We start from the raw sequence: 22,186 nt of genomic DNA, 5'->3' as shown, positions 1-22,186 counted from the left end.
GCTCAAAATGTATTATATGGCTCTCTGTTGAATAGTCTTACCCCTCAGAACATCTAGTCATCATTCATCGCATAAGCCATTCATTGCAAAATCGTTTAGCTAGTTATCATGATGCTTCAAGTGTATTTTCTATATATTTCTATTATGTTTTTGTAAATGTGCCCTGAATTGATGAATTGTGCAGGTGAATCTCGAATTGCACAAATGAAGGAGAATGTAAAGCAACAGGTCCGTGATCAACCAATTCTCTAAAACAGCTCAGAGATGCATATCATGAATGTTTCATTGGAAAGCATTTATAGACAGAGCACAACACAGCGTTACAATTTCTGATAATGAAAGAACAACAAGGAGGATCAGGATCAACAGCTGGGGAGAAGAAGATAAATAAGGATGTGTGCTGGCAGAGTATGGAGGCAAAATAGAAAAAGAGGTAAAAGAGACAAATCATGTAGTCACATTTCTGATGAAATAAGAACCACTATAGTGGCCCATGTTCTGAATCATGACCTTATAATGGCTGGGGTGGGTCTAAAGGTACAGTCAAACATCGGGAACACAACCTTTTCCTCAATCATTCAAACATTTTGTAGATAGAACACAGGTATTTCATCCATGTGCACTGTACACATAATGTTCATATTAGAATTGCATTTTTATGCCAAATTGTGATGGCTAGACGACTGGGTCAGAGTATCTCAAAAACTGCAACTCTTGTGGGGTGTTCCCGGTCTGCAGTGGTCAGTATCTATCAAAAGTGCTCCAAGGAAGAAACTGTGGCGAACCGGCGACAGGGTCATGGGCGGCCAAGGCTCATTGATGCACATGGGGCGTGAAGGCTGGCCCGTGTGGTCAGATCAAACAGACGAGTACTGTAGCTCAAATTGCTCAATAATTAATGCTGGATCTAATAGAAAGGTGTCAGAATACACAGTGCATTGCACTTTGTTGTGTATATGGGGCTGCACAGCCGCAGACCAGTCAGGGTGCCCATGCTGACCCCGGTCCACCGCCAAAAGTGCCTAGTGGACATGTAAGCATCAGAACTGGACCACAGAGCAATGGAAGAAGCTGGATGGCCGGGTGTGTGAATGGCTTACCTGGGGAACACATGGCACCAGAATGCACTATGGGAAGAAGGCAAGCCGGCGAAGGTAGTGTGATGTGAATTCAGAGATCTGAACTTATTGTTATGAGAAACAAAATTCTGAGAACTTTCTTTTGAGAAATTTGACAACTTGAGTAGGCCTATACTACAATAATGTTTTTAATGTAAAATTTAAACCTTTACTAAATTAAAGTTCAATTCTGCCAATCCCCTCCAAAAGCTTTGGACAATTTTACATTTGATCAAATGAGTCAACAACTCTTTCTCACTTTTACAAAAAGTGCATAAATCATATCAGAGTATCGTGAAATGAATGATTTACCAGGATATGTAGCCTAGGCCTATGCAACATTTTTAAATGCATTTCTTTATTTGTAATATTAATAAAATATGTAAGGGGATAAACCAAGTTGTCTTCCAAATAATATTAATAATAGAGTCCCAGACATTTTTTATTTTATTTTTGAAAAATAGTACAAGTTTGTCATTGCAACAAAATGTTTTTTTTCCAATTATTCCCACACCATGTCATTACACCATCCAGTTGCTAGAATCGGCTGGTTTCAGATCAGCGTTCTCGTTATTCTTGCAACAGTGTTAGAATCAAATGCCAGGCGTGTAATCTGTTCCCAGACCAGCGCTTAATGCTGACCGTTGCCCTTCCCAGAATGCACCTCGCTGCGCAGTGACGATAATAACAAAACACAGCAGCAGGAGAAACAGCATTAGCGAATCCTTACACAACCCTGCGCGAAAAAAAATTGATGACAAAACTCATATTTTATTACCAGCACTCCTAATCTACATGTCTTGAAAGATGAAGCACTTATGAATTCATCCAATCTCATCCTGGGCGAATTTGTGCGTTTTATGGGAATTAAAAATAAAGGCCCGTGTTTGGAGTGATGAGCTTTAGCCTGTTAGCCCGACAGCTTCAACCTCTAGCTGACAGAAACCTCCACATCTCAGTCAAAAACAACCTATTAACCTGCTTTAATGCAGAGAATGGACTGAAGACATCTCAGGTAAGACTATCTGAGACAGATTTTATCTTTTTATATTGTAGATGTTGAAGTTTAAAATACAAAACCGGATAATTTGAGGCTGTTTGGGTCACTAATACGGAATTTTGGCACCACTGTAACTAGATAATGTAAACAAAACCAGGTGTAGTTAGTCGAAATTAGGGTTAAGTCGAGGTTTATATCATATAATGTAATATTGATAAGGGTTTGGTGTTTTGGTGAATGTTTAAGTGATATCTGGACAAACTGTCACCCTCCCTAAATAGTAACCAGGGCCTTTGAAACAGCAAAACAAAGACTTGAAGCCTTCAGGTGTCTCCTATTTGCTTGTTAACAGAGTCTTTTTTAAAGGAAACAGTCAGTTTTAGGTCATATTTTGACACTGATGATAAGATTTCAACTGATCGTCGAAAGCTAAAGATGTCAATCAATATTGACACATTAAGTTGTGACAAACAGGCTAAAAAGAATCGTGGTCCGCAATATATATTACCAAAACAGTATTTTATGCACTTTTTCAGCTTGTTTACCCCCTCATTAAATGGCATTAGTTATCCATGTGGTGCATGTCAACCATGTGCTATTCCTGGCAGTCTCGCCTCATTCCCTGTATCCATAATAACTGTTCTTACAATGCACCCTGTCAACGTTTCACACCCGTTCATGGGGAATTAGGGCACAAAGGGTCTTTAAGCTTGAGTTGAGGGTGTTTAGCCACAAGGAACATGACTCAGCCTGAATATTCGGGCCACATGGTCATGCTGATCTGTATGCAGTTTTACATCTCTAACCACATTATCAAGTACAAACAACCCCAGAGATTTACACAATGCTCATGTAATAATCTGAAAAGCGTTCTTGTTTGTCACTGCATAGAATGACATCCCTGATCACTGTGGTTAGCTGGTTATCTGGGGGTTTTCCAACTTGTTATCTACCGAAACAGCCACGTTGGGCCAGATACAGTATATCTTGTAGCTTACGTGTGTCTGTAACCTAAATATTTGCTGAAGTGAATGCAAGTGTAAGTTTTTATTTTACATGAAAATCTAAAATAATTTATATTATAAAATTGCTAGATAATCAACGCCATGTGTCTAACCAAGTTGTGATCTTAAGTTTATCACAAAAATTAAGCCAGCTAAAAGGTTTTAAAGTACAATTTAGATGCACAGTGTCTAATTTTTGAATTTTAATGCACTTTGAGAGCTTAAGCTTTCAAATATGATGATAAATAAATGTGAGAGAGTATGCCGGACACTGACAGTTATCAGTTAAAAATTGTATGTATTTTTGATGTATTATAATTTTAAGGCCTGGTTTCACAGACAGATCTTAGAGAAGACAGGATTAGGTCTTAGTTCAATTAGAGCATTTAAGTAGCTTTAATAAACGTGCCTTAGGAAAAAATACATTACTGGTGTGGATCTCGAGACAAAAAAAAGGCACTAATATATTTTAATATATTCTAGTGCAATTTAAAACAGCTCAAACGTGCATTTTAGTTTGGGACTAACTGGGGGTTAGTTAATTAAAAGGTTGTTTTCATCAAACCAGAAATATTTCATCATCGCTTCGCTTGTAAGTTCTGATGTAACTCATCTTGAATTGTGTGCATTGTATTTATTTCTGCTCAGACAGCCATAATTGACTAGATGAACAAATCAAGCTGGAGGCAGGCTCAGCGGAGAATTCAACATGAAGCTGTATGTGTTTCAAGTCAACAACGGAAGCACATTAACATTTGACACTGAACTTGCTGTCCAAACGTAAGAGATTTGAATGTTTTTAAGAAAAAGTTACCGGTAATCAGTTTTGAAATTTTTCACCTAGATGTTTTATATGAAGTCATTACTAGTGATGTTTTGCAGAACATAACTTGTTGACAATATTTGTGTTAATAACACTTCACAAAAAAGTTTAACATAGTGCTAGTTCACCCAAAAAAAACAACAACAAAAAAGAGTCTAAAAGTCTTAAAAGTCTTTAATTGCTCACCCTCATGTCATTCCGACCCATAAGACTTTCGTTCGTCTTTATAATACATATGAAGATATTTTTAATGAAATCCGCGCACTTTCTGTCCCTCTTTTGACAGTCCACGCAACTACCAACTCAAAAAGAGAAAACTAATCAATAAGAATCGGGCAGTTTAGTCCAATTTTTCTCAAGAGACTGGACATATGAACAGATTTAAGCTTTTATTCACATATAAACGTTGATCAGCGAACATAAATAGATGCTTAACCGTAACTGATGCTTAAGAACAAACCTCATTGGTTCTAGCTGAAGCTCAAACGTGATGTGTAACACGACACGAGAATGAAACTTCATTGGTTCTCGCACATTAAGCAAGTATACACAAGCTTCCGTTTACCATATCTGATGTGTGAGTTGATACATGTTTATATGTGAATGAAAGCCTATATTAAATCTGTTCATCGCATAAAGCGATCGAGTCTCCTGAGAAAAACTGGAATAAACCACTCAATTCATGGATTAGTGTTACAGTCTCTTTACTGAACTTTTAGAATTGTCAATTAGTTGTTTATAGAGGGATAGAAATCTCTCAAGATTTTATTAAAAAGATCTTCATTTCTCTTATTTGTTTGGAAGGACATAAGGGTGAGTAAATGATAACATTTTCATGTTTGGGTGAACTCTCCTTTAATGCACAAGGTATTAGGATTTGCCATATTTGTTGAGCATTTGTCAGTCTTTATTAATGATACTTTGTAATTTCATAATGCATTAACTAATGTAAACATTTGCAGTCTTTAATGTTATAGTATGCTAGTATTACAATTAATAGAAATTAATGTTAACATAGATTGCTAAATGTACAAGTAAAAGTACTGTGCATTGTTTATTTATTGCGTTAACAAATTTGAACACTTAGAGCCTTATGGTAATGTATTACTGTTTATTTTTGTCTTGAAACATCGTAAAAATAATTGAATGAGTTTGTCTGATTTTACATTACATATGTTGAATGTGTTCATGTGATTTGTGGCAATAGCCAACAATACATTGTTTGGGTCAAAATTATCAATTTTTCTTTTCAAAATAATTAAAAAATGATTAGGATATTAATTAAAGATCATGTTCCATGAAGATATTTAGCAAATTTCATACGGTAAATATATCAAACATTAATTATTAGCAGTAATATGCAAGGACTTTATTTGGACAACTTTAAAGGCGGTTTTCTCAATATTTCGATCTTGTGGTCCAGGGTTTGTCTGCAGTTTTGTTTATAAATTGAGTACTGATTTGTTTTACTGGATAATTAAAAAAACTAATGTGTTTTGCTTCATGCTCTTTATAGTGTTTTGGACCTTAAACATGCCATCCAGGCCAAATATAAAATTGCAATCCAGCACCAGGTGCTGGTGGTCAATGGAGGGGAGTGTATGGTGGCAGAGAGGCGTGTGTGCAGCTACAGCGCCGGAACGGTGAGTAACAAGCAAAATCACTCAAAAAAAGAGCGTAATATTAGTTATTATATATGAATAATATAATCAAATGCTCAATCGTTGATACAAATTACACTACTAAAATGTTTAATAATTTCAAGAACCAAAAATCACAATAAAATACCATACAAGTTGTAAATATGATAATTCTAATATTATTTTAATAGCTTTCTATACATTTAAATTGGCTGTGAAATATTGAGGTTCTTGAAGGAATATGCTGTCTAAATGTTGATTTTTGTCTCTGCCTCAGGACACCAACCCAATCTTCTTATTCAACAAAGAGATGATCCTGTGCGACCGAGCGCCAACCATCCCCAAAACGACCTTCTCCATAGAGAATGAGATGGAGCTGAAGGTGGAGGAGTCACTCATGATGCCTGCGGTCTTTCACACCGTCGCGTCCCGGACTCAACTGGCTGTGGTACAGGCCCACTTCTGTTCTGACCGAATGACCAACCCTGTCTTCCTAGATATACCCGGTTTTACATATGCTCATCCACACTGTGTTATAGCAATGATGTTTAAGCATGACCTATATTTAAAAGAGAATAAATGCAAATACAGTCAAAGTAACAAAGCCGTTTTGTAAATGATAGAGGCTTGGATGGGAGTCTTTGTTCCATTTGTATGCAAAGGATTCTAATAATGCCTGACATTTGCCCTTTTTTAGGAAATGTTTGAGGTTGCCAAGAAACTTTGTTCGTTTTGTGAGCGTCTGGTCCATGATGAACACCTTCAGCACCAGGGATGGGCGGCCATCATGGCTAACCTGGACGACTGCACACTGTCCTATCAAAAACTCCTCTTGAAATTCGACACTGCTTACACAAATTACCAACAGGATTTTGAAGACATCAAATTAAAACTCACAAAGTATGTGAATCTTTGACTCCAGCTTTTTATCTTTTTTTTTTCAAAGCTGTTTTTTGTCTTTTTTAATTAAATTTTTTTTAATGGAAAATTCTCTTATGCTTATCTAGGCTGCATTTATTTGATCAGAAACATTTTCTTTTCTTTTCAGGATTTTTTTCATGAATTGTTCAATTAAACAGCATTTATTTGAGATTTGCAGCATTATAAATGTCACATTTGATAAATTTAATACATTCTTACTGAATAAACTGACCCCATCCTTTTTAACTGTAGTGTATTTTTTGAAGAAAGATGTCTAGATCACTAATTCTAATATCATTTGTCAATGCGTCAGGCTTGGCACTGCTGTCTCCGTCATGGCGAAGATTCCACTTCTAGAGTGTTTGACTCGGCACAGCTACAGAGAAAGCTTGGAGAAGTCCTGCTCCCCTCACCCAAGAACCACAGATGAAGAGGAAGAGGAAGATGTAGGAGAAACATCCACCCAGAAGAAAGGAAAGACACCTTCGCCGGTCTCTGCGTCAGGAGAAACGTCATCCCAGGCGTCCTCATCTCCTCAGGACAGACTGAAGAGCAGCTGTAGTCTAAAAGCAGCTCTACAGGAAGAGGAGGAGTCTCCGGAGAAGGGAGCCACACCGTTTTTCAATGTCACGCTGTTGGATTGGATCAACGTTCAGGACAGACCTAATGATGTGGAATCGGTAGTGAGGAAGTGTTTTGACTCGATCAACAGGGTGAGTAATAGACGAGTCAAATTCAGGTTTTGGTCTGTAAACTAGTGCTACTGTGAAGTAACTTGCAACAACCTTTATTGTGTTGAGATATCCAGTCATGGGCTTTATGATGATATGTACCATGTCACGGTAGTAAAGTGTCACCTAGTAGAGATTAGTGGCTAGGAATGTTTTACATTGCTTGCACGACAAAGAAACATGGAGTAATGCAAAAAATTCAGAGTTTGACATTAGTAAGACGACAAAACTCTTGTAATAGAGGAAGTAAAAACTCCATTAGTTTTCTCCATGGGGAAATTGATCTTCAATGTTAACTTATAAACATTTAAAGACTTCTGTGAGCTACAAGTTTGTTGCTCAATATTATTTACTTCTGTTGAAGTTGTTAGACAGCATTATTTTAACTTAAAGCTGCTGTCCGTAACTTTTTTTGTGTTCAAGATTTACAAAAATTATATAATGAGAATGTACAACATGAATCTAATTTCCAAACCGTGTTTTTTTCTTACCCCGAATCATTATGGTACACTTATAATAAGTATTTATATTGGGACTATTTCAGGCCAAACTGGTAGGTACCGCTGGGGAGGAGCACAGTCCCTGCGTGATCCGCCATAGACATAAACAGAGAGAAGTAGCTCTGGCTGCAATGTTCTTCTGCAAGACGCATGCAGTTCTGTTTATTAACCACTAGAGTGCAAAAAGTTACGGACTGCAGCTTTAAATAATGCACAATCATGTTTTACTCCTACATCACGTTCTCACAAAAGTTTGCACTTAGTAGGATATTTTTTTATTTTATTCAGTAAGGATGCATTGACAATAAGGACATTTATAATCTTACGAAAGGTTTCTGTTTCAAATAAATGCTGTTCTTTTAAACTTTCTGTTTAAAGAATCAGAAATGAAAAACTGAAAAAAAAGTATAATGGTTTCCATAAGGAATATTAAGCAGCAAATCATCATATTAGAATGATTTCTGAAGGGTCATGTGACACTGAACACTGGAGTAATGATGCTGAAAATCACAGAAATAATATATTAACAGAAACTAGTCGGTTTAATTTGGAATGATATTTTACAATATTACCTTTTTTATTTTTTATAAATGCAGCCTTGGTGAAAATAAGAGACTTCTTTCAAAAGCATTTTTACTAAATCCAAATTTTAATGACTACATTTTTAGTAAAGTAATCATTATCATCATTACACTCACTCTTAGTAGACTCTTACTAACCATTGACTACTTTACTAACCATGATTACTAATTTTCTTTTAATTTATTCTTTATGCTTCCAGCTCGATCCACGGATTATCCAACCCTTTCTAACGGAATGCCGCGAGACGATTACCAAATTGGATAATCAGAACATGAAGGCCATCAAAGGTCTCGAGGACAGATTGTATGCACTTGACCAGATGATAGCAAGCTGTAAAAAGTTGGTTAATGAACAGAAGGAACTTGCTCAGGTAAGCACATCTCATTTTTATAGTCTACAAAAGAAACCTAAAGGCTACATATTCTACACATTAGTGCATTTTATTTTTTCCCTTAAGTCCACGTAGTTTTAAATGACCATTTTTCCACACTCTCTCTTTTGCTACTGTAACTTTAAGATTTGAACTTGAAATAAGTTAAAAGTTACAACACTTCTTTTGTGGGTATACTGCCAGGTCTAATATCGTTGGAGCTTCTCTATCCTTCACTAACAACCTTGTTATAAAGCTGTATTACATTGTAACAGATTGACAAAAGGATAATGTTTCTAATGTTTAAATCTATCACAACGTAGTGTAAAACAATTAAAAATTGAAGTGTGGATGTTTTTCAGGAAGCGTCTCTCCCTCATGTCTTCTTCTTTGCCTTCCACTAGGGATTTCTTGCCAATCAGAAGAGGGCTGAAAACCTGAAGGACACCTCGGTGCTGCCTGACCTGTGTCTGAGTCACGCCAACCAGCTGATGATAATGCTGACTAATCACAGGAAGCTACTTGACATCAAGCAGAAGTGTACCACTGCCAAACAGGAGCTCGCCAACAACCTTCAAGTTCGTCTCAAGTAAGAGCAGCATTTTTTTCCTACGTGGACCGTACAATTAAACAGTTTGTTTTCAATTGGCCCAGAACACTAAATAGTTTGGGCTTCGATTTTGGCCATTTTCAGTCTATAGAGCTATGATGCTTTTTTGACATAAATTGTAAGCAGCTGCACTGTTGTGTCTACTCCATCAGATGGTGCTGCTACGTGATGCTTCACGCTGATCAGGATGGAGAGAAGCTGCAGGCTCTCCTGAGGCTGCTGACGGAGCTGCTTGAGCGTGTACGAGTGGTGGAAGCGCTCAGCACTGTGCCACAGATGTACTGTCTCGCTGTAGTCGAAGTGGTCAGACGCAAAATGTTTATAGGACACTACAGACAAGTAAGAATCAGCTATCAATTCACTTCAATTCATGTTGTTTATTAGAAACAGTGATGTTAAGTGCATGTTTTGTTATAGAGATGGGCTTATAAAAGTGTTTAAGCAAAGTTGACCAGCTATTGTTTGAATAATATAAGATGATATAATAATGTTTTATTATTAGTTTTATATCTGCACATTTCATTGTTTTAATTTCTTCCAGTGGGCCAATGCTCTTGTCAGAGATGGGAAAAACCTCTATGAGGCAGAAAAAGTAAAAAGGGAAACCTTTGGGAAGCTCTTCAGTAAGTTCATTTTAGGTATTTTAAATGGCTTCTTTTAGTTTGAGAACAAACATAAAAGTCAACATTTTTTTACTTATTTGTCGGATTGCTTTGAACACACTGCTTTTGTTTCTTTTAGGGAAATCGTTCCTCAGAAATCGGTTGTTTCGAGGACTGGACTCCTGGCCACCCTCTTCGTTTTGCGTGAGTCTTTGAATGTGTTTTTTTCTTTCAGGATCCCTTCATGGTCTTTTAGCTTTAATAAATGTTTTCTTTGTGTTTAGACGCGAAAGCCCCGAAAGTTTGATTTTGAGCTTCCAGATATCTCCCTGAATGACCTGCAGTATCTCAAGTCCTGTTGTCCTTCCGAGGTTCAGCCTTACCTCAGGTAAACGATTTGTATTCAGTTTTAACCATAACTTATCACAACTATAATTGTTTAAATATTCCAAATAGCTGTTCTTTCATGCGTTCTTGCTGCCCTTGACCTTTCAATCATGGCTAAAAACTCTTAAATGATGGTCTCAGTTGTTCTTTGTGTGATGTTTTCTTCATCAGGGTCCCCACATTGTGTGACTTTGAGCCTCTTAACCATCATGTTGAGGTTCTTCATCAGCTTGTTCAGGCTGCGCAGAGTGTGGACGAGATGTCACAAACTATCACTGACCTTCTAAATGAACAAAAGGTGAACAAAAGGCTTTGAGTTCACAACAATTAAAGTGTTTGAAATATTGGATGTGGTACAACCTTAAAAGTCGGCATGAAATTTGCCATTTCTTTTTTGTGTCACACTTTTATCAGGATCCAATTCTCACTATTAATTAACTTTGCCTCAATAAACTCCTAATTACTGCTTATTAATAGTTAGTAAGGTAGTTGTTAAGTTTAGGTATTGGGTAGGATTAGGAATGTAGAATTTGGTCATGCAGAATAAGGCATTAATATGTGCCTTATAAGTATGAATTAACAGCCAATATCTTAGAAATATGCATGCTAATAAGCAACAAGTTAATAAAGAGATTTGGATCCTAAACTAAAGTGTTACCCTTTTTTCTAAATGCATTTTATTAATGATTATGTTTATATTTTTTTGGAGTAATTTTTGATCATAACTCAACCTGAATGACAGACTTCTTTGTGGTAATATATGCTCGAGTTCTCCAATTATTTTTTCAGCTTAAACCCTTTCCTTTCTTACAATCAACTGCAAACTTGCATTCATATCTACTTACATAAATCCAAGCAATGCACATTCCCCACCTTCCACACCTTTTTTCCATTCTTGATATTCTTTTACACTTGGATGTCACAGTATGGAAGAAAAGATCTGTTGCTACATGGATCACATTGCAACTTTAAAAATATATATATTGTCTAATTTCATTGTTATAGCAATGTGAATTTTCATTTAATCTTATCTTGTTGTATTGGCCTTGTAGATTTCCTATAGCCAGAGTGCTCAAAGGTCCAATGCGTTAACACCCAGATCTGAAAGCACAACAGCAATCACCTCTACCTCCATCAAAACTTTGTCCACTCTCAGTTTAAAAGCACCGGACTGCCAACCCATGGCGCTTCCTGGTCCCCTGGAGGACCTATCACCCGACAGCATAGATGCCCAGACCTTTGACTTTGAAACGATTGGGCACCCCAATATGGATCCTGTATTACAGCAAGGCTCTTTGGACTTGGACTCATTGGCAGAAAGTCCAGAGTCAGACTTCATGTCAGCTGTTAATGAGTTTGTTATTGAGGAGCACTTGATGTCACCTAATCCCATCAGTGATCCTACAAGCCCAGAGATGATGGTGGAGTCTCTTTACTCTTCTGTCATAAATGCAATTGATAGCAAGCGTATCCAGGACACTACTACCCTTGAGAAGGAAAATTCAAAGATCGCAGCTCTTAAGCTATCAGCAGACAGGTACCGCTCTGCTGCAGAAGAATCCCAGAAGAATTTGAGGAAAGTTAAAGAAGACCTTTACCACTTTCGAGGTCTTGTTTTGAAGGAGCAACGAGACTTTGGGTTCGCCCTTAAAACTATGACCATCGAGGTCCGAAACACTCTTAACAGTGTCAGATACTGTCAAGAGGATGAATTAAAAGAATCGCAGCAATCCAATCTCCAGAGTTTGAAGGATGATCATGAAAAGCAGATACTTACTCTCACGGAAGAGCTAGAAGACAATCGGAAGATTGTCAAAGATGTACAGAAAGCAATGCTGGAATTGGAGGGGCTTGTGGAGCGCAAGGAGAAGGAAATATCACAGCTGGAGAGTGAGAGGGAACGTTCTATGCAAGAACTGCAAAATCTTCACAAGCAAACTGTGCAAGACCTCGAGGGGAAGATCTTGAAGCAAAGTGAAGAACTGAAAGCTTCATTGCTGTCCAAGGACGAACTTGCTGGGCAACTGGAGAACCTGCACTTTGAGATTGAGCATGGTCAACAGAAAATCAGACAGGAGATGGAGAATGCAGAGAAGCTGCACCTTCAAGAACTGGAGACACGGTTGAACCAACAACATGAAGCAGTGCTGCAATCTTTAAGACTTGAAAAAGAAAGTGCGCTTGAAAAAATTGTCCAGGAGAACCTGGTGAAGCTAAGAGATCTGATGGATTCCCATTCGGCCGAACTAAAGGAGCGTGAGGGGCGCTCAAAAGACTTGGAGGCTCGCATTACAGAACTTGCGGATGCCCGCTGCAAACTAGAAGTCGAGATGGCTCTTAAAGAGGCCGAAATGGAGGACATGAGACTCCAGTATGAGGAGGCAAAAAGCAACCAAGAAGAGGTTTTGAAATCGGAGCTTACTACCCAAACAACCACTTTGCAGATGCAGATCGACACGCTAAACCAGCAGCTTCAGCAGAAGAATGAAGACTACGAGGTGGGCCTGGCTGAGCTCCGAGCGCTCATGAGGTTGGAGAAGGACCACTGCATCTCTGAACTCGTTGATCGACACGAAGAGGAAAGCACTCTGCTCCGCCACGAGTTTTCAACGCTCAAGCAGAAGTCGCAGGATGCGGAGAAAGACTGCGAGGAACGAGTCCAGAAGATCCAGCGCGATCACCAGGACCAACTTGCTGCCTTACAGAGGGAAAACCAGGATGAGCAGAGGGCTTTTCAAGAGAAAGAGCAAGACCTACGGACTGTTATCGGAGACCTACAGGCGGAAAACTCACTACTGTCAGGAAGACTGGAGCAGGAGAGGGAAGAGTCCCTGCAGAGGGCAGAGAAGGAGAAAGAGGAGGCAGTCAAAGCTGCATTACAAGAGGCCTTAAGAGACTTTCAACTGCAAAAAGAGGACATTGAGACAAGACTGTTAGGAGAAATTAAACTACTTGAAAATCAGCTCAAAGACAGACAATCCACTGAGATGTAAGTAAAACAATAGTTTCGATCTTGTCCCGAAACAGACATTTCATATTAAAGCACAGTTTATTAGATGGATAGATGATAAATTATAAATAGTGCTTAATCACCAGTAATATTGCTTAAACTTGGGTTTTGGGATTTCAGCAAACCTCTGATCTTAAAGGAATAGTTATTCTAGAGAAACACAAAAGAAGATAGTTCTTCTTTTGTTTTTGTTTTGTTTTTTGTCTATACAATGGGGATCAATGAGGTCCAATGTTTCGGACTCCACTGACTTTCATTATAGATTAAAAAAATAGATACCCGTAAATATTTTCAGTTTATCCCCCTGGGACCCAGTAATAGACTTTTGTCCACTGTAGTGTACATTATATTTGAGTGAGTTTCTGTGACATCACACACGTCACAGTTTTGAGTCAGGGTGTCCTTTATAGAGTACATTCAGGGCTTTGCACAGATACAAAATGTTTGGAGGTTTCACCAGGACAAAAACAACTTCTTGGACTTTAAAAATGACAGACATTAATGTTTAGTGCTCTTATTGAAATATGATATTTTGTAATTATAATTTAAATCTGATTAATTTTCAAAATTTTTGTTATAAATCAACATCTCAGGAAAATGTCAAGGGGTTTCTAAACAAAATGACTTTTTGTTACAAAACAGGGCATTGATTTCATAAATGTCCACTGTAGAGGACACCAGGACATACATCATGTTTATCAGGCATTTTGAGACACAGTAAATAGGGAAATAAATTACATATCAATATTCCTATGAAATATTACATATTATTATGAAAATGTTGCCAATTATTACTTCCCTTATTACACTTCTTTTTTTCATTACATGTTGCACCAAGAACACAATAATATGCAAATTAGATGCAGTGTATCGAATACATTGTATTGAATGGAAAAATCCAAGTATGGCCATTTTACCCACATATTGCATAAAGTAAGATGGTATATCAAAGCATTCAGTTATATCTTTTATAACATAGCTCAGAATCATCTTTAAAAAAAGTTTGTTTTGAAAAAATCCGGAAACTTATTTTTTTTCCCGTAAATTAAAAATAAATCCCATTGTTTTTGCCTATACATGCAATTTCATTTCATTAAATTTTTTGAACAACTGAGTCCTGGTGTCAACTACAGAGGACATATCATAACATATAAATACAATATAATTTAAAAAAAAAAAATAATGTGTCCATTTGTTTCTAATGCTCTAAACAATCTAATGACATGAAAAAATACAAAATTCGAAAACCTTTTTTTTTTCTGGGTCCCAGTGTTCTCCAGAAGAAAGAAAGTCATTCTGGTTTGTAACAACTTGAGGTTAAGTAAATGATGACAGTTTTCACTTTTGGATAAATTTAGTAGTATTACACTGAGGTGTGCAACCTGTCCTAGACATTTTGTGTGTCAGGGATGCTATTCAATTTCCCAAGTAAAAAGACTTTTGGCTGGTGAATGAAAAAGTGGCCAATTATCTATCCTCACTTATCTATTATTAGCCTTACCTTTGAAGGAGCAATATGTGATGTACACTATGAAAGACATCTCTTATGCTTCATTTATTTGATCAAAACTACAGAAAAAACTAATATTGTGAATTAATATTACAATGTGTGAATTATTATTTCAGTGTCACATGATCATTCAGAAATCATTCTAATGATGATTTGCTGTTCAAGAAACTTGAACAACTTCTTATTATCAATGTTGAAACCAATTGTGCTGTTTCATATTTTTTGGAAGCTGTGATACTTTTTTTCAGGATATGTATATATTTTTTCAGGATATATAATTTCTAGCTATATATTGCTTTATTTGAATCCTTTCTAATTTAATAACTAAATAAATATCAAATCTTATTGACCCCAAACATTTGACCGGTAGTGTATCTAGGCCCCCACATTTTTGGATTTGCTCTTTTTACTTAGCTGAGGTTTGCAGAAGCAAATATCCCTCCCATTTTGTTTTAAAAAAAAAAGTAAAATCGTGCTTTTAACATGGTTTAGTTTTTTCTTTTGGTTCTTTTGATAACAATGTCACCTTTCTCGTTGATTTGGTAATAAAGAACTCAATAAATTTTGCAATTTTGTGTAAGGAAAGCAACTGGGAGGACAAATTAAATGACACTGAAACAATTCTGCTCTAGTCCATTCAAATAAAAGCTTCTACCTCTAACTTTATTGTTAATTAAAAGCAGAAAACACACTGGCAGCGTGCATTCACTTACTCTTTCTGATTTCATTCACTCTAGTGAATAATTAGCACATCAAAAAGAATGAACAAAAACTGTGAACTGTTTCATTAAAACATTTCTTAAGTAGAAATTAGCAAGAAATATGATAACCCTTTTACATGTGCCAGTAAAATAGGGATTAATTAAAAACGGAAAACAGATTTGTGTTCAAGTTTTATACCAATCCCAGTAAATTGGAGGTAATTTAATATTTATTTATTTATTCTGGTGACCAACAAGAAACACTAGTAATGAAAGGTTGTAGGTTCAAACCCTGAAAGAAACAACCTTTAGAGATCTAGAAAGACACACAACACACAAAGTTTTCTCTAGAAAGACACACAACAAACACACAGCATTTACTTCATTAAAACATATAGATGATTTGGTGCACAAGATGGAAAAATGGTTCCTTCAAAACAACAACTTGCTCTACTTCTAAATTTGCATTGTGTCATTTTTTGGAAGGAAACATTAGCTAATTGACTTCTTCATGTAATGAATGCAAATCGCCAGGTTCGAAGGGATCGATTTTCATGCATCTTCTGTGTTTCAGAGTGGCAGCTTCTGTAGAGCAGACAGAGGCTGGTTTGGAGGCTGGCGCTGCATTGTCACTAGACAGTGGCCAGTGGACCGAGGAGAGGGCATCGCTCTTGGCCAAACTAGAGATCCTGGAACGCACAAAGAATGAGGAGATGCAGAACCTGAAGACCTCACTCATTGCTGAACAGCAGGTTAGCAATAAAAAGATTTAAACTACTGACATTTTGCTATTAGCTCCATTTGAATTGCTAAGTTTGCTTTTTTCATTGCAATTAAGTTACTGACAAACCAAAAAGTTTTGCTTACCTGATGACTTTAGCTACAAAAGTCGTTTTGTGGGAGTTTTTGGGCCACTTAGCGAAACTGTTGAAACAACATCTTACATATCTTATTATACTAAACAAATTAAGGGCCAGGTTTACTGAACAGGGCAAATTAGCGTGATAGCGCAACTCCAAAAAAAGTAAAACACTCTCCATGTGATCTTCTGACAACACGCAAATTAAAGAACACAGACGAAGCCGAATCATTTCCATTTTGACCAACACAATCTACCACTTAGAGTCTGGTTTAAGACTTAAATAATGGTGCAAACACTAGTACAGCATTGATAAGCGCAAATCTTAGTAAATCACCTTGCATGATTCATTTTAATACTCCTCCCATAAATTTTGCGATTGAAAGGGAAACTCCTACAAATGCATATGCAACAAGGTCAGCTATAAAAAATAACCCTGTCCACTCCTTTTCAGCGCACATTTTTATACTTGCATGCCTTTAGTAAATCCTGACAGTAGTTTTTTAATGCCAAAAGAGCTGTTATAAGCTGTTCGTAAATCTGGCCCTTAAACTAAATATTAAAAATGAAAATGTAGTTGTTTCAAATTGTGCTGACATAGTTAATAATAATACAAATTGCTTCAATGGGCTGACATTAATAATAATAATACAAGTTTCGGTAAGTAATTAAAAATAAAGTAATGTTTTGCCTTGTGTGTGCCATTGTTTTCCAGAAAAAGTGTGTATTTAATATAGCTTTCATTTAATTACGTAATTCAATTGAATTGCATTGAACATTGAACATAATAGCTATATATTTTTCAGCTATTATTAAAAATTAAGAACCTAGTAATTTGTCTGTAAAGAGAATAAAAATGTATTATCTGGGATGTAAAACAAACAAACAAATAAACTACATAGAAAATGTCTTTTTGTGTTGGCGTCAGTGAAAATCAACAGGACAAGGGAAAAAACTAAACAAAAAATCTGAACTGCCTGAAAATATTAGTATTGTTGATCCATGTAACGTTTTCTGACCTGATAATGTTTTATTCTTAATGTATTAAAAATCCTCCATTTCTAGACGAACTTCAATACTGTTCTGACTCGGGAGAAACTCAAGAAAGAGCAAATCATCAATGATCTCACAGAGAAGCTCAAAAACGTGATGCAGCAACAGGAGAAAGATAAAGGTATAGCATTTTATTTTTTATCATATCATTTGTAGATTTTTTTCAAAGATCTGTTACCAAACTGCACAGAAATGGTCAATGAGACCAATGAATGTTGCTCATGACCGTTGCCCTCTGTGTTTTGTTGTTTCCCTGAAGGCCTGATCGAAACACTCTCAGAGGACCGTGCCTCTATCCTTCAAGAAAAGAAACAGATGGAGGAGGAACTCAACCGCCTGCGAAGCACCGTCCTCGTCTCTTCATCCTTCTTTCCGCCCAATCCCATCCCTGTCATTACGGAGACTCACGGCGCCTGTGGCCCCGCCCATACAGACGTCCTGTCACCGTCCACCCTTGACCCAGAAAGACTGGCGTCCATGGCTGCATACAGAGATGAAGAGAGGGTGGAGTCCGCCGTGGAGGCCAGCATGATGGCACTGCAGTAAGCATCTGTGCTGATGTATTCATACTAGAGCTAAAATAATAAACCCTGAACCCTGATAAACTGAACTTCCTGACTTAACTTGAACAAACTGGCTACAACACAACACAGAGTGTATGGAAATAAAATTATCTAGAAGTTGGTTTGAAATGATTAATTTTATACTAGCAGTACAACAGACTGTTGTTCATAGTTTTTTTCTATTTTTAGGCACAGCTTCTCATTCAGCAGCATTCAATACTGTAAAACAACAAACCACACCATTTTAAACTATTTAATGAAATGATAAAATAATACTGCACAACATTAAAAGCTGAATAAGCTTCAACAATACACTTGCTTTTGCATTCTCTTGTAGCAACAAAAGCCAACATTTTGCTTGGATGCATTTTTTCTCAGCTGAAAGGTTTTGAAATAATTACAAAGAAAAAATGTAGATTTTCTTTTATTACTTCTAAAAATGCGCACATACTCCAGCTTCTTATGTAACAAAACAAAACAAAAAATCAACAGTTCATTTGTGCTGAAATGTCTATAAAATATATTATGATTTGTTTTAAGAGAAGTGTTCTGGAGGCTAGTTTTGAACAGAATTTTTGATGTTTTATCAAAATGTATAAAAATGTATTTTTATCAAAATGTGTTTTATGTTATATATATATATATAATGTATTTATTTGTTTATTTGCATAAATAGATAGATGTATACATATATACGTTTTTAATGTTAAAAGTAGTCTGTTGTGCTAACTAAGGCTGCATTTACTTGTTTACAAAAAAAACACAGTAATATTCTGAAATATTATTACAATTTATTATTGATTTCTAAAGGATCATGTGACACTGAAGACTAGAGCAATGATGCTGAAAATTCAGCTTTGATCACAGGAATACATTATTTTTGAACATATATACGAACAGAAACCAGTTATTTTAAATTGTAATAATATTTCTTAATATTACTGTTGTTTTTGTTGTATTTTGAATTAAATAAATGCAGCCTTGGTGACCAGAAGAAACTTATTTTAAAAACTACAGATCTTACCGATCCCCATTTGGGAAGAACAGAATGGAGTGCAGGCTACTGTTATACATCACTAACCAAACAATTGTTTAAAAACATCCCATTTACTGATGATTTAAAGGTATGCAAGGAGGATATGTTGTAGGAGAGGGGGGAGGCCATGTTTTGTAGACCTTGTGTTTTTAGAGGAGCTGAATGAATGTATCTGAGACAGGAAAGCAGAGTAGATCAGATAGAAGAGGAGAGATGTGAGTCGAGCAGTCACTGTAGGTGAGGAATCTTCAGCAGTTTCCAACAAGAAAGGTCTTTTCACAGTAATGAAGTTACCTGATCTGTCATTTTATTGCTTTTGATGTTAAATGTTCAAATTTAGTCAACTGTGAATTTTGTGAAATTTACTTTGTGTTTTGTTTCAGTGACAACTCTTTGCTATCTGAAGAGAAACAGCGCATACTGATTTTGGAAAGGGTAATTCACTTTCACATGTAGATGTTTTATTGATGAGCTTTAATCTTTGCATTTCTTATATATATTATTTGTGTTTCAGACCTTACATATGAAGGAGGAAGAGAACAAAAGACTTAGTCAAAGATTGGTAAATATATATATTTTTATTTATATGTGAGCACGTGTGCGTCCATGCCTCTTATTTCATCTAAATGTGTTAATTGTTTGAGAACATCATTTAACATCGTTTAAATTGATCATTTGATTTGGGTCCTTTGTGCTTGATCTCAGTTTATAATTGACCACTTGAACGGTCAATTAAAATCAGTAATTAGTGTAAATAGAACAATAGACACTCAATTAATGCAGGTCCGCAACTGACACTGTTCATGCCATTTTGAAGAATAAACAAAAACGTATTACTTATAATAAATCACAAATACATATCTTTCTTTATATTGGATATTTTATGTCTATAAGCAAAATACTGTAGATAGTCTGGTATTACTGTGTATACTGTGCAACTCACACATTATCAGCAGTTAATTAAAACATGAGACTCTTTGATATAAATTAATTACATTTCCCCTGGGACTATTTCTCCAAATAGGTTTAATCTCTCTAGGAAAATTACAATCGCCGTCTTATTGGCTGTGAGACACATCTTATGAGACTCGTAACCCACACTTTAGCGTCCTGACAGCTCGGGGCAGATTCACAAGAAGAATCTAGTCTGAAAAACAACTCTGAAATGTGCCTGTGTAATTGAATTTCAGCTCATTTACAAATAAGCTCGAAATGACACAGACGTGTTTAAATCCCACATTTCTTTATTATCTATCTACGTTACAATGCATTTTAGATACTCATTGTTCTGTTTCTATTGTGTGTTATAAGTACTTACTACCAATGCATGCTATTTAATGGACTGTTCTACTCCTTACCACTAGATGGCACACATACATTTGTTTTAGGCTCAAACTCTGTCCTACAAGCACTGGAAGCATTAATGATGTTGAGATTCAACATTGCATTTAACCATGATTTTTTTTGCTATATAATGCATGCAGTTTTTTTTTGTGATTGCATTGAGTGTATGTAAGCAACATCACACACATTATTTACTGATTCACCAGAATCTAACACTTTGTTTTACAGATGTCACAGAGTATGTCGTCCGTGTCGTCACGGCACTCTGAGAAAATCGCCATCCGAGAGTAAGCATTCTTGAATATTAGCACTAATGATCTGAACTGCTGTTTTACACCTCCAGCTCATTTGAAAACCCCTCCTTTTGTAGTTTTCAGGTGGGCGACTTGGTTCTCATAATCTTGGACGAGAGGCATGATAATTACGTTCTCTTCACTGTTGGTCCCACCCTTTATTTCCTGCACTCGGAGTCCCTCACTGCACTGGACCTCAAACCAGGTCAGTCTCACACACACGACAGGAATAATTAGTTAAGGAACAGGTTGATTTTATATCCCAGGTGAAAAATCTGTACTATTAAATGCATTAAAATGTACTTGAGTATCTTTTTAGTACAATACAAATATATTACAATGAATTTTTAATACATTTAATAGTATGTCTTTTTCACCTGGGATATATATATTCGATTTTACATATTTGTAACATTTTTGCTCAAACAAGATGGTTTTGCATTTATCGTATTCTTCCACAAATATGTTAACTGATGTATTCTTAAAATTAGTTATTTAAATATATGCATCATTGCAAGTGTTTATTTTTTAAATGTTCAAGTTGAATTGATGTTTGACATGAATGATGACAGAGGAAAAATGTATTCCTGATAAAGTGTTTTGTTGTAGTATTTTACATAAAGCACCTTTTTAATATCGTATATATCAACAATACTATTTTTTTTAGCTACAGGAGCAACAAGACGGCCGTGGGTTTTAGGAAAAGTCATGGAGAAGGAATATTGCCAAGCCAAAAAGGTAACCGGTATTATTCTATTATTTATGCAACTGCTCTAATTTTGACAAATAATTGACTAATTTTGGTAATATTGCACTCTCATAATATAACGTACTTGGCGACAGAATATTAGACCATATTTCCTGCAATTTTCTGCTCTGTTTTGGTTAATATTGGTTATATTTGAGACGCAACTATTAAAACAATTAACACATTTGCAGATACTTAAAACCATGCATAATTATTTAAAATTGTAGATTTAATTCTGTTTTGCATTGTGTTTTCAACAATTATCATTACTGTAGGCACTTATATTAAATTATATATTTATTGATTGATTTTGTGATTATTAAATTTTTTTAATACATACTTTAAACATATCTCTTGTTGTTGTCTGTCTCCAGGCCCAAAACCGGTTCAAAGTTCCTCTCGGCACCAAATTCTACAGAGTAAAGGCCGTGCCATGGAACAAGAAAGTGTAATTGTGTAAAAAAAATTATCATATTGTAAAAAGCGCAGTATGTTTTTATTGCTTTTTTTAAGCAAAGTCGCTTTTTTTTTTTTTTTTTTTGTCAACACCAGAAGACAAAACCATTTCACCCTTTTTAATTTTTTGCCTCTGTTGCAAACCGTTTTATCTCCTTTTTTTATATGCAGAGGATTTGTAAATGTGGACCAAATGATTCTAACTTTATCGGGGCATTGCCCTCACGTGCGATGGCTCCAAAGCTATCACAATAAGTCTGTAAAATGAACAAAATGTATTTGGATGTTACATATTAGTTCATCATTAATATTATGGCGGGGGACG

At 36.0% G+C, this 22,186-nt stretch overlaps 1 protein-coding gene across 2 annotated transcripts; it reads left to right on the top strand.

Annotated features, from left to right (window-relative positions):
* The first annotated feature begins 1,798 nt into the window (after positions 1–1,798).
* Positions 1,799–21,945, top strand: rb1cc1 (RB1-inducible coiled-coil 1). 2 transcript variants are annotated; one of them, XM_067435658.1, is made up of 23 exons: positions 1,799–2,133; positions 3,775–3,902; positions 5,462–5,588; positions 5,863–6,033; positions 6,283–6,485; positions 6,820–7,219; positions 8,519–8,689; positions 9,094–9,278; positions 9,452–9,638; positions 9,841–9,922; positions 10,041–10,105; positions 10,186–10,289; positions 10,460–10,586; positions 11,341–13,277; positions 16,084–16,261; positions 17,434–17,542; positions 17,681–17,963; positions 19,404–19,455; positions 19,535–19,582; positions 20,593–20,651; positions 20,735–20,862; positions 21,325–21,395; positions 21,780–21,945. In XM_067435658.1, the coding sequence occupies exons 2-23, from the start codon at positions 3,832–3,834 to the stop codon at positions 21,855–21,857; spliced, it is 4,836 nt and encodes a 1,611-aa protein (XP_067291759.1). In that variant the 5' UTR covers positions 1,799–2,133; positions 3,775–3,831; the 3' UTR covers positions 21,858–21,945. The 2 variants fall into 2 exon arrangements, with proteins under 2 accessions (XP_067291759.1, XP_067291758.1); XM_067435657.1 differs by having other exon boundaries at positions 3,771–3,902.
* Positions 21,946–22,186: the final 241 nt, after the last annotated feature.

This window comes from Pseudorasbora parva, chromosome 24 (genome assembly GCF_024679245.1).
Source record: "Pseudorasbora parva isolate DD20220531a chromosome 24, ASM2467924v1, whole genome shotgun sequence".
Classification (NCBI taxonomy): Eukaryota; Metazoa; Chordata; class Actinopteri; order Cypriniformes; family Gobionidae; genus Pseudorasbora; species Pseudorasbora parva.
Note: the sequence above shows the minus strand (reverse complement) of the source record. Positions and strands in the feature narration are given on the sequence as shown.

What these genes read in the sequence shown, in the direction of transcription:
- rb1cc1 (XM_067435658.1), top strand. Translation starts at nt 3,832, where the DNA reads ATGAAGCTGTATGTGTTTCAAGTCAACAACGGAAGCACATTAACATTT. An exon ending in TTATAGGACACTACAGACAA is followed by an intron (nt 9,639 to 9,840) that starts GTAAGAATCAGC and finishes AATTTCTTCCAG; the next exon opens with TGGGCCAATGCTCTTGTCAG. An exon ending in AACCTTTGGGAAGCTCTTCA is followed by an intron (nt 9,923 to 10,040) that starts GTAAGTTCATTT and finishes TGTTTCTTTTAG; the next exon opens with GGAAATCGTTCCTCAGAAAT.